At 36.1% G+C, this 13104-nt stretch overlaps 1 protein-coding gene across 15 annotated transcripts in view; it reads right to left on the bottom strand.

Annotated features, from left to right (window-relative positions):
• Nucleotides 1-470: 470 nt before the first annotated feature.
• BAZ2B (bromodomain adjacent to zinc finger domain 2B) overlaps nt 471-13104 on the bottom strand; it is a 94347-nt gene continuing 81713 nt past the window's right edge. For 9 of the 15 annotated variants that reach the window (XM_064717705.1, XM_064717710.1, XM_064717712.1 and 6 more), the window contains 10 exons: nt 10215-10879; nt 9435-9711; nt 9125-9280; nt 8495-8655; nt 7284-7594; nt 6763-6898; nt 4795-4941; nt 3855-4117; nt 3095-3238; nt 471-1929 (listed from right to left, as the gene is read on the bottom strand). In XM_064717705.1, coding sequence (XP_064573775.1) covers nt 1776-1929; nt 3095-3238; nt 3855-4117; nt 4795-4941; nt 6763-6898; nt 7284-7594; nt 8495-8655; nt 9125-9280; nt 9435-9711; nt 10215-10879 — 2414 coding nt within the window. In that variant the 3' untranslated portion in view covers nt 471-1775. The remainder of the gene's footprint in view (nt 1930-3094; nt 3239-3854; nt 4118-4794; nt 4942-6762; nt 6899-7283; nt 7595-8494; nt 8656-9124; nt 9281-9434; nt 9712-10214; nt 10880-13104) is intronic. The other 6 variants (XM_064717717.1, XM_064717718.1, XM_064717719.1 and 3 more) reach the window with 3 other exon arrangements.

Here is a 13104-nt window from a genome sequence, read left to right as displayed (position 1 = left end):
TTAAAAAATAGGCACTAAGACTCAAACACAGCAGACCTAGTTTACAAGCAAAAACCAACACCCCAACATTATTTTGAGAGAACTACAGATATTGCAGTTCCACAATATCTGTTTGTAATTTCTGTATTTTCTTCAGTCAGAGCAAGGAGTATGATTAATGCCCTTCTACAGGCCAAAGAAGGGACAGAACCTTACAAGGACAGCAGTCCAAACATGTGCATTTCCATGTCTGTAAGGACAGTGATCTCAACCTTGCACACCACCGTTATTTACAGGCAGGGAACTTCTCTCTGACTGCTTGGCAATTGCTTCCTTATGAGCTACTATTAAATGCCCAAGAGAATTAGATGCATCATAAAAAGAACTCAATGTTAAATGCAAGACTCCCAAGATATTATCTAAAAAATACCCCAAACCAAAAAACCTGTATACATAGGACCTGAAGTATTAAAATTGTCAAGAAAATCTGGTTTGCAAAACAGTCTTTTATTGTATCCGTGCCACACATACTAGTGAAAAATAACACTCCTAAAAAGGGAAAAGAAAAAGAATGCTACCTTTCCACAACATTTCTTTTAAATAAAACTTCAAGTACTCTTACATTAGTACAAAAAAAATTCCGATCTATTTGCCCCAACAGGCCACCACAACACACAGTAGATAAAACACAGTGGTTACAAATGTCTTCTTCTGTTATTCTGTGGCAAGGCAAATGGAGGAAATGTTTCTATGAAAAAATACTGTGTGCGTAGGAAATTGTCACAATTTTCTTCCACATGGATACAAATAATGATTATACTTGGATTTGAGGCCGTGGGGGCTTGAAATCATATAACAAAATAGAAAAATGGAAAACTAATATCCCCTACACCCTGTTTAAAAGGCAGGCACTACCAAGATTAAGGAGACTCCACAGTGTTGGTAGAGGATAATTACTGTACAAGCCATAGAGCTATAATTACCTTAAGACTAAAATAAAATGCTACCATCCTCCTAAGGCATAAACAATAATGTCTGCAAACAATATGTACACATCATACATATTTAAAACAAGACTTAATATAAACAATAATGAACAGTATATACATGTCTCAATTTTTCTTCACTGTCTTGAAATACAATTTAACTACACAAGTGATGCAGCAACATATATATAAATGTACTTGTAACTCTACAGTAAAGTTTAATTTTTAGTGCCTTCACAGCACATCAGTGTAAACAGTTTTACTTGGCTTTGTTTTATATTTTAAAACATTCCTTGTTGTATTTTCAATATTTAAAGCAATTTTCTAGTTCTTCCTTTTCACAGAAAACGAAGATTCTGAATGCTGTATAATCATAAATAATTCATAAAATTAAATACATTCACTAAAAAATAAACTACAAAGTAAAAAAAATGAAAAATAGATATTTATTGAAAGGGAAAAGAGAACCATTTCCCCAAGTAGAGCTCTGGTGGTTGAATATTCAGTGCGTTTTGATAAATTGCTATTGCACTATAACACCCCTTTCTTTGAAATTCTTTGGGTGTGCTTCCCTGTTCTACCTAAATTAGTTTGTTAAAACACACAAACCAATAACCAAGGGGCCATGGTTGCTGTAGGAGTGAAGCCTTTAAAACTAGTATCACAACTCCGTGATATTCTGAAGGAAAAAATTAGTTATGTATGTGCCTTGCACTTCCATGTAAATATAGTTCACATTGCTGGTCTTATCAGTCCTCATTTAAAAGAAGGAAAAAAAAAAAGAAAAGAAAAAAAAGAGTCCTAGTAGCTTCAGCTCACTTTGAAAATCTCTGTCCATTTTTTTTCAAAATACTTCCTCATGTTATGGCCAGCCCTGCCTATGTCAGAATCATCTTCATTGAAAGTTTCACAGTTGTCAAAAACAAGCCTGACATCCAGCGAAAATGCTTCAAGATTAGGGTACCTAAAAAGAAGAAAAAAGTGAATGATTTTTGGTACACAGAGAATCACAGAGGAAAAATATTTCAACTAAATGAGAAAATATTTAAGTAAGAATTTAAATTAGAATTTCTAACATGAAAATGAACATCAGTGAAAGGAAATACTCTCTTGTCACTGTTTTGTTATTTTCCTCACAAGTTTTGTAAGGTAGAATTTCATGCCTGTACTCGGAAACAAACTTTTAGAAAATGAATTCCTCCCTCTCTTCAACAGCTTTCTAGCTAAAATGCTATGGCTGTTTTTCATTTATGCATCTATTCTTGCATTCAGGGTCCTTTCAAAATGTTGAGTAGAGCTTAATTTATCTAAATGAGGAACAAATGTGTGCAAATAAAGGCTGCCCAAATAATCTTGTGATCACTGTCTTTGCTAATTCTTTTTATTATCCTGAATATACCCCTGAATGGCCCAAAGACTGTTCCAATATTCATAGGAATTATTAAAAATAATAGAAGTTACAAGTCTAGTGATATGAACACATGGGGAGCATTTAAATCTCATATTCATGGAAGGAAAAGTCTGAAGAGGTTAAAAAGCTTCTTGTGCTCTCCCAGGGAAGTTGCTGTGTGGAGCCAACAGACACTGCAGAGGGTCCATCTTCACAGATTCATTAGAGCACAGGGATATTAACAAGGAGGGAAGGTACACAGAGGCATGTAGTGTGGTCTTCTCTTTTAAGAATCCATGCAGTTTAATTTTAGGACTATAAAATGATTAACCACCATTACAGAAGTGTTACCTACAACAGAGCAGGCATTTCCCTCCACAGCTACATCATTTACAGGGACTACAGAAGCTTAAAGCCTACTCAGCTGGTTCTCTCTGACATGCAAAAACACTAAGGGGTCTCCATGAAAAAAGGTTCCTTTTGATTGTTTTGGTGCATTTGACCTGGCAGTTTTATTGTTTTTCAGCCAGTTCCTCACATTCTCCTATCCAACATGCTATTTCACTTGGATATGGCAAAGATAAAAGCATACAATGAAGAATTTTTATTTTGACTGTAAAAGTAATCACAGATATGTCAGAGCAGAACAATATAGTTTGGCTAATTTTAAACATGTATTGTATTTCAGTGTTTAAATATTTTTAAAATGTAAAGTACAATTTACAATAGGTTTACTTACTGTCCACTAGTTAGCTTGTCTCTAATGGTAGAAAAGTCCATAGGTTTTTTAATAACTTTCTTATAACCAGGAACAAGTTTCAAGTTTACAGGAAGTAAGAAAGGCCAGGCATCTTCATGAGTTTCCAATTCTGAGAGAATCATACTAGATAAGATAAGGTTTTGAATCAGTATTTTTATATTTTATTCATACATTCACAGTGTTTTCACTATTACATGAATTCCTATGAACTGCCAAACTATTCATTTTACAAAGGGAAAACTTTATCCTGCGCCCTGTTGAAGGCTGAGAACAATGTACATAGAGACAGACAACGAAGTAACTAATATAGCATTGAGTTCTCTCCAGGCGACCTATATGAGATGAAATTCAATGATCAACATTCCAAAAGAAAACATGGTCCTGCAACTATGATCCTCAGTGTAAACCATTTGCAAACCAGCTGCTAAACCTGACTTTGCAGGAGTGTGACAAGGCTGAGCAGCAATGCTACCACAGCAGATGGTTCACGTGTGCCCGTTTGAAGCGGACATTGCCCTCGATATACCCTTGAGAAAGGCGTCAGTGCCACCGCAGCTGGGGCTGGCCTTCGCTCTTCTCCCACGAGACACTCGTGTGTGCAGGTACACACACACAACGTGTATAGATACCTACATTTGTCAAAGAACAGCATTCCTGTTTCCCAGAACAGAGAGAAAAAGGATCAAGTACTACTTGTTTCAATAAGACTTACCCCTCAATTTAGCATCTGACACTTTACCTGCATATAGCCAGGTCCTTGGAGTCTCCATCTCTCTTAGGTTTCTTAACAGCAGTGCAAGTTTCTTGCTTTAACTGGCTTACACAAACATTTTCATCCATTTTTCTTTTTTTAGGGTCTGTTTTTCCTCTTTTTAAGGCAACGCTTGTAGTTGCAGAGTCTTCATCCTCTGTTTCCCCTGCTAATTTTCTGCTTCTCTTTTGTTCATTACTTTTTTTACCTTTAATTTGAAGTTTTTTTATCTTTAGGGTTTGACCACTTGCCTACAAGAGACAACTGAAATAAGTAATAACCTAGAAATTACAGAAACCTCTGTTATCACTGATAGACAATAATGAAGATCAGAAACAGAAGCACCAAAATAAATATTTAATATTAGAGATTATTCCCTTTTTGCTCTTCTCTGAAGACAAATAAGGCTGCAGAAATTCCTGGTACTCATGACCTAGGCTCTCAACTTGTGACAATACAAATGCACTTGGCATTCAAATTAGTACAACAATACCTCCTAACAATCAAGTTGGCATACATTTAGACAAACATTAGTCCAGTACTAAATGACTGATACAAACATACGAAAAAAAACCACAACGTTTTTTCTCTGATTTTTCTTTTGAAACAGAACCTGACACATTGATCTGTTAACACTTAATGATGAAATTTCAAAGACAAATACTGAATAAATTCTTAAAAAGCAATGAAAATTTATGGTATTGGATAAGCATGAAAATTCTGACCTACTTACATTTAAAAGCCCATAGTTTAGAACAAATAAAATACAAGTTAAATAAAACTACTAATTTCATAATTTAATGAGAGCTCCCCATAAAATATACAGACCATTATTTTCACTGAAAAAAGCACTGGTAGACCTGTAACTCTACCACATATAATAAACCAGTCACTTGCTCCAGCCCCTTGGTGCTGACAGGAGTGTTACCTTTGCTATGCAGGCAGGACAGAACCAGTCCCCATCTGGGATAGTGCTGATCTTGGGCCTGTGGCAGTAGGTGTGACAGCCTTTATCACAGCCATCACAAAGGAGCAGCAGTTCCTCATTATCTCCCTTTCGACAAATTTGGCAGTACTGTAATTGATGAAAAATGGCTTTAATTCAATTTTCAAAATTTGAAACACATAAATGGTACCTAAATTACCCTTCTCCTTCAAACACATAAATTCACTCTCAAAAATACTTTCATTTTACTTCAGTCAGAATCTGCTAGTGCTCATATCCATAGAGGAATATACGGAGTATGTAAGGACCTAAATTAAAGGCTACATTTGGGGAAGATGTTGGAAAAGCAATTTATTTATTATAAGACCATTATAATTATATAATTATTATATGTGTCCCTAGAGCACACAAAAAGATGCGCACTTTTTATAATTCATTAATGTGAGTGAGAAGTAAAGGTATACCTATCAAAACCTCTTGGCCCAAACATACTATCTCAGAAATCTTCTCTTCATTTATGCCCATACTGTATATGAAAATTGTTATTTAATAAAGACAATTTATATTTTACAAGGGCATTCCCACATAATAATTGGTAGTATCTTATCCAAGGGCAACCATGAACAAACGCAGTAAAGCAAAACAAATGATCCCGGCACTTCCTAAAATTCACACTAGCTTAAAAATATCTAAAGGACTGCCAATTTTCTTAAATACATTGTGTGATTTTGCTAATTACCTTCTTTTTAGACGTATTTTTCAGGAACTTAAAAAATCTTCTAATATTTTCACCAAATACATGATTAAACATATTAAACATACACCATATGTTTAAACATACAGCAGAATGTTTATTGGTATCACAGAATACTCTGAGTTGGAAGGAACGCATGAGGATCATCGAGTCCACCTCTTCAGTGAATGGCCCATACAGGGACTGAATCAGTGACCTTGGTGTTATGAGCACCCTGCTCTAAGCAACTGTGTTGTAATTAAATGCAAAGAATATTTAAACCAAATTGAGAGGGATACGTTTTTTTCTGATATAATTATTGAAGTATATCTAAATATGTTGAAATGTTCCAATGCCTTTTCATGTGCTCTTACCAAATTCATAAGCATTTTGCACTAAAGCTATTGCTTAAAACCAACAGCCATATAAACTCAAAAGTACAGCCTGACATTACAGCCTTTATTTAAATCATCCTTTAATTGTCCAGATGTAATTAGAATTTATATAGGAGTGACAGAAATTAAAAAATTAGGCAAAGGACCACAAATGGAAGAATCACTTTTGCCACTATCTACACAACACTGATAATACTCGATCACATCATAGTCACTATTGCTGTAGTAACAAGTTTTGTGCTCAGGAATTTGAGGTTCAGAGGTCCTTGAAATTTTGACATATCCACTTCGTGTGCTTTTTTTATATATGTAGTTGACACAGACTGATCTGCTGAGTGTACATGGAAACAGATATTTCAGCTTGTCTCTTCACACACTAATTTGTATGTTCAGTTGTGAGAACTCTGCATGCAAAGAAGCTGCATATTTGGAGCATCTCAACTTTCTGAAAAATGAAATCCCTAATGAAGGATACATGATGTTGAACCTCCATAAAACTTGTGTCAAGGGTGAGGTTAGAAACACTCCATTAGAACCAGTATATTTCATCAGATGGAGCAAGATGACTTTTACCTCTATGCCATCATCAAAGAATAATTACCATCTTAAATAACGTAACCATTTACAAGAGCTTTCTATCTTAGCAAGTTCAGGATGCTGAATTTGGCAATCAAGGGACAATCTTTTCCATTAGGCTTATTCATCTGTGCACAATGTACAGTTTAACTTTGTGAGGTTTTATGTGAAGTAATAAGAAATACATTAACTTAAAATGTCTGAAGTTGGAACACAAGATACAGCAAAAACAGTTTAGATACTTACAACTTTCATAATGGATTTTTCCCATGCTATTGATTTCTGTAACTGCTGAATGCACAGAGCTACCTGAGCAGCACTGCGTGCTTCTGACAGTGCCCTTCTCCACACCCTTAGCCCTGGAGCAATATCCTCTTCAGTTCTGCATTAAAATACAAGCAAATTAAGTAGGTCACACCTGTGTTTGTTCATGTTTAAATGTGAGACAATCATTATCACACCGAAAGCCAAGCAATGACAAAACATACACAGCCAATAAGTATAAGGTTTAAGCAACTAAATTTGATGTAGTGCACAGACTGTGGCTACGTGCCTCAAAGCTTAGTCACAACCAGTTAAATGTAAGATAACTTTGCAAGAATATTAACAAACATAACAAAAAATTCTTTACAAAGCACCATGCAGAATAAGATGATCCATATGGATCACAGACATACAAGAAAGTACATAGATAACAGGCAATAAGAAAATAGGCTCCAATTAGCAAAGAAGCACAATAATTTTTCAAGTTAATCTCAATAACCTACCCGTCACCATCACCACTAATAGATGGTGCAGGAGCAGGGACAGTAACTGTGCCCACATTATCCAGTTTGATCTGAATGGTGGTACTTAAGGGGCTCTTCAGATACCTTCGCTCTATGTTCCGCTCCAAGTCAGCGAGCCTGGTTACAGCTATATCTAGAGGGTTGTCACTCCTCCGCTCTAGGGAGCTGGCACTGCCTTCTCCGCCTCCAGCACAATCCCCATCGTGCTTCTTGTGCAATCTAGTAATTGACTTATGTTCACGATATACCAAGTCGTCTCTCTCTGATGCAGGTTCAGGACACAGCCAACCCTATGTCAATAGAAAGGTTTGGGCATTTATTGGTTGCTGTTAACTCAGTGTGTAATCAGAGGAACTGTTTTATGGAATCAAACTAAGTAATTGAAGCGCTGTTTCCAGTAGATCTTGGTTACTTGTAATCCATCTGTAGAGACATTTTCCAAAATATCCAGAGAACTAAAACAATTAATCAAGAAACACAAGCATTACTGAACTTTCTGAAGGGACCTTTCTGCAACACTCTGCATTTTTACCCCCTTGTGAAGTATCCCGTTCTCTTGGCTGAAACATCAGAACAGGTCTACCTGTTCATCAGGCTCAGAAGGCAGTATCAGGACACAGGAAATTAACATCCATCTCATGCCAAAAACTAGATCCCAAACACTGCACCTGTACTACAGCCAAACATATGCAATTTGATAACCTTACACCCACCTTGGAAAATTTCAAAATCCAGAGAATTCTTAACTGTATCACACTCATAACCATTACATGTTCTCCATGGCTCTACAACACCCAAGCAAATTATTCTGATGTACTTGCAGACATTTCTGAAAGCATTAACAGCAAAAATCACACAACCCAGGCAGAACTGTGGCAACCTCCCCAAGAGTTAAGCAGTCTCTGTGAAATACGGTCTTTGCATTCAGAGAAGGTTAACAAGATGTACATGGAACTGCACTGTAGGAGAACATTCTCCAGGAACTGCCAATCTGAGCATCTCCAGCTGAAGACTGAACTGCAATAAAATGTTTCAAACACAAATCTCCATGATACTGCACAGTGTATCTATTTCATTTGTAGGCAATTAGGATGGAATAAGAAGGCACTTACCAATACACAAAGACTGCTATCTGCTTTAAATTCATACCACTTATTTTAAAGAGACATTTTACTGAAAGTTGGTTTTACCTTAACTTGTAAACTAGCTGATGCAACTCTCCTCTCTAGATCTTCCACCTGCTGAAGAACAGCAAGATCCATCTCCATAGCTTGCTCTTCTACTGACCAGTTTTCCACAACATCCCGAGTTACCTGGTTATCTTCATTTTCATTGATATCAATAATTGCAACTGTATTTGAGAATCACATTTTTATTATTTTAATTAACATTTCAATTGCACTGGTAAATTCAAGCTGATTTACCCTTCACTCCAGTCAAATGCTGAAAAACTGTTGTAAAAGTATACTATTCTTAAAATACCCAATATGAACAACAAATTCTGTATGCTTTCAAACTTGCAATTTAAGGGCAGGAAAGGGAAGGAAAGGCCAAGTGTTACAGGGACGGAAAGAGCTTCAGAAGGTTACCCAAGCTTAAGAAAGTTACTTATATCACGAGAACTATTTACATTACATGGCATTTCTCTAATACAGTAAGTTCCCAGAACAGGGCTGGTGAAAACACAGCTACAGATGAGGAGACCTTTAACTTTTTTCTCCAACCACTACTTTAACTCTCCTGCTAAACATACCCCAGGAGAGTTCTATATCTGTTGTCTGGTGCCCCAACACCATGTGTAACAAATATAAACTACATACCATCCTTGTTTTTGATGCAGGCCAGAGTGATATAATCCATGTGTTTCTGTATCTGCTTTTGTAAGGCCTTTTCTCTTATTCCCCTGAGATGCAGCACTTTAAGCAAAGATTTTAGGTCCTCTGGATCAGTAATCCTCCACCATCCATACTGCATTTCTAAATCAAGACAAGCACATGAACACTTTGCAGGTGCTTTTTTTATGTGATCACACATGATCTGATTAGAAAATCAATAGGCAAATTATTAAAACAATTGTAACATGATAGAGACACTGCAGAAATTATCACCTTACTGTTGCATTACACTTACCTTCTGGTATAGGCTTTGGGTTAGGATAATCTACAGGTTTGGCTACTTCAGCTGCTGTAGAGGGGGCAGAAGCTATTTTTTCAGCTTGTAGTGCTGGTGATTCACTTTTACTTGCAGGAACACTAGATGCCAAGAATGAGTTACCATTCACTTCTGATAATCCTAGCCCTGATCCAAGAGCAGGTAAAGGAGATGGAAATGGAACATTTGAAGTAAGAACTCCTGTAGGCCATCCACAAAACTGAAGTCCCATTATAGGCAGTCCTGTCTTCATCTGCTGGAAAGCACAACTACCATTACTATAACCAAGAAACCTGAATTATTATTAGGATGCTATTTGTCAAACAATACTCAAAACACAATGAAAGCCTTTACTCAATACTTCAGTTAGTTTCAGAAAAACTCATGTAACACTGACATGTAAAACTTATTAGGGCCCTGTTAATGCTAAAAAACAATAGCCTCTAAAGGTAGGGTTTGGTGTGTTACACTTCTAAAAACTAGTTTGTATTTACTTGCTTTTCATTTAATACCAGTACCACTCTAAAAGCCAAATTAATTACTGAAATACACATACAAAATATCATACATTGGCTTACTTGATACATCATAATCTAGTATTATAAAATTTCTGTATTTACTTACTAACATTTAGAAACAGAAAAAAAAATTTAAAATGCAGATATAATGATTGTAGGTCTGTGAAATAATTTGTATAAACAGACATCCTGCCCAAATAAACTCTGCAAATTCAAGCTATTCAAAAATTAATTTATTTACCTGCAGCGGTGACAATGCAAAAGGACTTAATCCCATTGGACTCTGTGCAGAGGCTGAGCCCAGGAGAGGAGATGGAACAGGTGAGGGTGAGTTTGATGGTGGATGTGACTGAGGAGTGAGGGGAGCTGCAGTGGCTGGGGTGTCCACATGGGTGACTGACGTGTCATCACAGGGCACCCGCGGTAACAGGCTGAACCACTGCCTGCTTTTCTCAGTAAGAGTCTTTAACAACTGATCATTTGGAATTAGTGGAGAACTGTAAAACTTTCCTGTCCCACTGGCATTAGGACTGAAAAGATTATTAGACTCGGGCTTCTCGACGGAGCTTTGTGATGCAGGGGGTTGAAGACTGCAGAGAGAGTTTTTTGAGTTACTCGGGTAAGATAATGCGCAGCCATTTGCTGCACTGCCATTGGGTTTTGGGGACATAGTATCAGACTCAGGTGGCATTTTTGCTACCTCTAACAGTTTGCTTAATTTTGAAAATGACCCTGGCTTTTGTAAAAACAGGTTAGTGCTGTCCTTTTCTTTCAGATTTTCCTTTTGCTCACAGTGAGTTGTAGTTAAGCAATGCAATTTTTCTTCTGATTCAAATTCTTCTTCTTTGATGTTCATACTTTCTTCTTTTTTTAATTTCTCTTTTTCTTTTGCAATTTCTTCTAGACCTAAAAAGGTGCAAGAAACACAGATTACCTGTAACAGATCAATTATTTTACGAACTTCTTATAATCCTAGTTTGAATTACAAATAACTTTGGTTTTGGGTCAACACATGTTAGATTCCCATGTCTTTGCTGTTGTTGCTGTTAATGAAATCCCTTCTCGCTTTACAGCACACTTTGCCAAAGGAGCAAGCTTCTAGGCATACAGATTTAAACACGACTAAACACCTCTAGGAAAAATCCCCTCAACGTGCCTAACACACTACTGAATTCATCCAGTACTACATCAGAAGCAGTTTGCCAGTGCAAAGTCTGTGAACGGGACAAATTTTTGCCAACTTTCTTTATGCAGAATTCTGCATGCCTCATCGAGAAGCTTCTCAGGTGATATCAAGAGAGTGCAGTGTTTTCACTCCTAAGTTTATTTTTGCAACTGATTGTTTCAATAAACACACAGCCAATTATGAAACAGAGAACCAAAATTCCTGTTACAAAAATATTCCCCAAATACCAAAATAGCATTAAACATTTTACTTCTTTCAATACAAATCATTAACAACTTTAACTGTGCAACAATATCAACAGTCTATGACGTTTAATTCTCTTTCAAGAGCCACGCAGCATGACTGGAACTCCACACAACTAAGCAGACAGCTGACATCTAATCAATTTAAAATACAGCAAGCAGAAGCTGATTAAAAATAAAACAAGTTTATTCAAACATAGGAGGTGCAAAAAATCTGAAAATCTAGCTTTTATGAAAGGAAAAGACTTTTTTTTCTCTGCACAACTAGTCTTTCTTAACTATTTCTCTTCTACCCTTATACTGACTGCTAACTCAGACAAAAGGTCTTTAAAAGTATAAAATGCTTTTAAATAATGAACTGATTGCATAAGGGGAAGGAGGTAGAAAATCCAACTCCTTATTTTATCAGATACCATAGTCACAAATAAACACGCAGCTTACAGTTCATGGCAAGTGCATCTACAAATATTTACTTGCTCCTGAAAAATGGTAATTTCTATGAAGAAGTTACATCCCCTCTTATTAAAACTCCAAAATGTCTTCACAGTTATTGTCTGTATCAAGATACAAACAATTAAGGTACCAGCATAAAACTCCAAAATGTGTTCATAGTTATTGTCTGTATCAAAATATAAACAATTTAGGTATCAGCATAAACATGAAAATGACTAAATGACTACACAAAAGGGATAGAGAAGTTTTGTTTAAATGGACAGACCATTCAAGACTTTATGTCTCCTATTGCCAAGATTTAGGGTTAGGGTTACAGAATTAGAAATAGATAAAGTGTAGAATTTCCATAAAGAGGGCAAACTAGGAGCTGAGGGGAAAGGGAGGTAGGTGAAAATATAAGAATACCTCTGTTTTCCTTTTCAGGGAGATTAAACTTTCATTAAGACAACATTAAAAAACAGAGGTCTGCCCTACAGCTCTTGGCTAAAACTTTGTGTGGGGTGGTTTGTGTGCGTTTTTTTACTATTTTAAGACAGGTAAGTACATGTAAACTATTTTCTTTGTGTATCATTTCCAAAGTGTTTGGGAATTCATCTGGTTAAAATATAATGAAATACAGCAAACCAAAGAAATGCAAGCAGCACATTCTGTACGCAGCTACTTGTGCAAAACCGTTCCTAACACGGAGCATAACTTAATGCAGAGCAAGACACAGACAGGAAAGTACTTTTTATGCTACCCATTTTAGAAAGAGAATTTGATCATCAAGATTACATTTAGGAGAAGTTCTAGGGCTCATTTTTGGACCATGAACCAGGCTCAAATTTCCTACTATGCTGTACTGTTACAGTTAATTAAACAGTTCTCTAGAATATGTAATTCGCATGAGATCATGCAATTCTGATATGCATCAGATATTTTTCTTGTTATTTTTTGAAGGAAAAAATGTGAGAGAAATGAGGTTTTGGTTCACCTATATGAAAATTAGAAAGGATTTCTCTGTGGCCAAAATGACGGTTTATGTTTAAAAATTCCAATACCAACAAAAAAGTCAGGTTAATACAAAATTTCTGCATCTATCCAATTAAAAGGGTGTGAAAAATTCAACCACAGTTAATATATAACTGTCACAAGCCCAAAATTACATTTTAGTTTTAGCAAAGTGATTTCAGCAATTGCTGGCTAAAGAAACATTGATTGGTAAAATGTAGACACTAAATCATGTCGTTTATTAGAAAACAAGATACTTC

Source organism: Zonotrichia leucophrys, chromosome 7, assembly GCF_028769735.1.
Source record: "Zonotrichia leucophrys gambelii isolate GWCS_2022_RI chromosome 7, RI_Zleu_2.0, whole genome shotgun sequence".
In the NCBI taxonomy this organism is placed as follows: Eukaryota; Metazoa; Chordata; class Aves; order Passeriformes; family Passerellidae; genus Zonotrichia; species Zonotrichia leucophrys.
The sequence above is the reverse complement of the archived record's forward strand: the minus strand, read 5'-3'. Positions and strand labels throughout refer to the sequence as shown.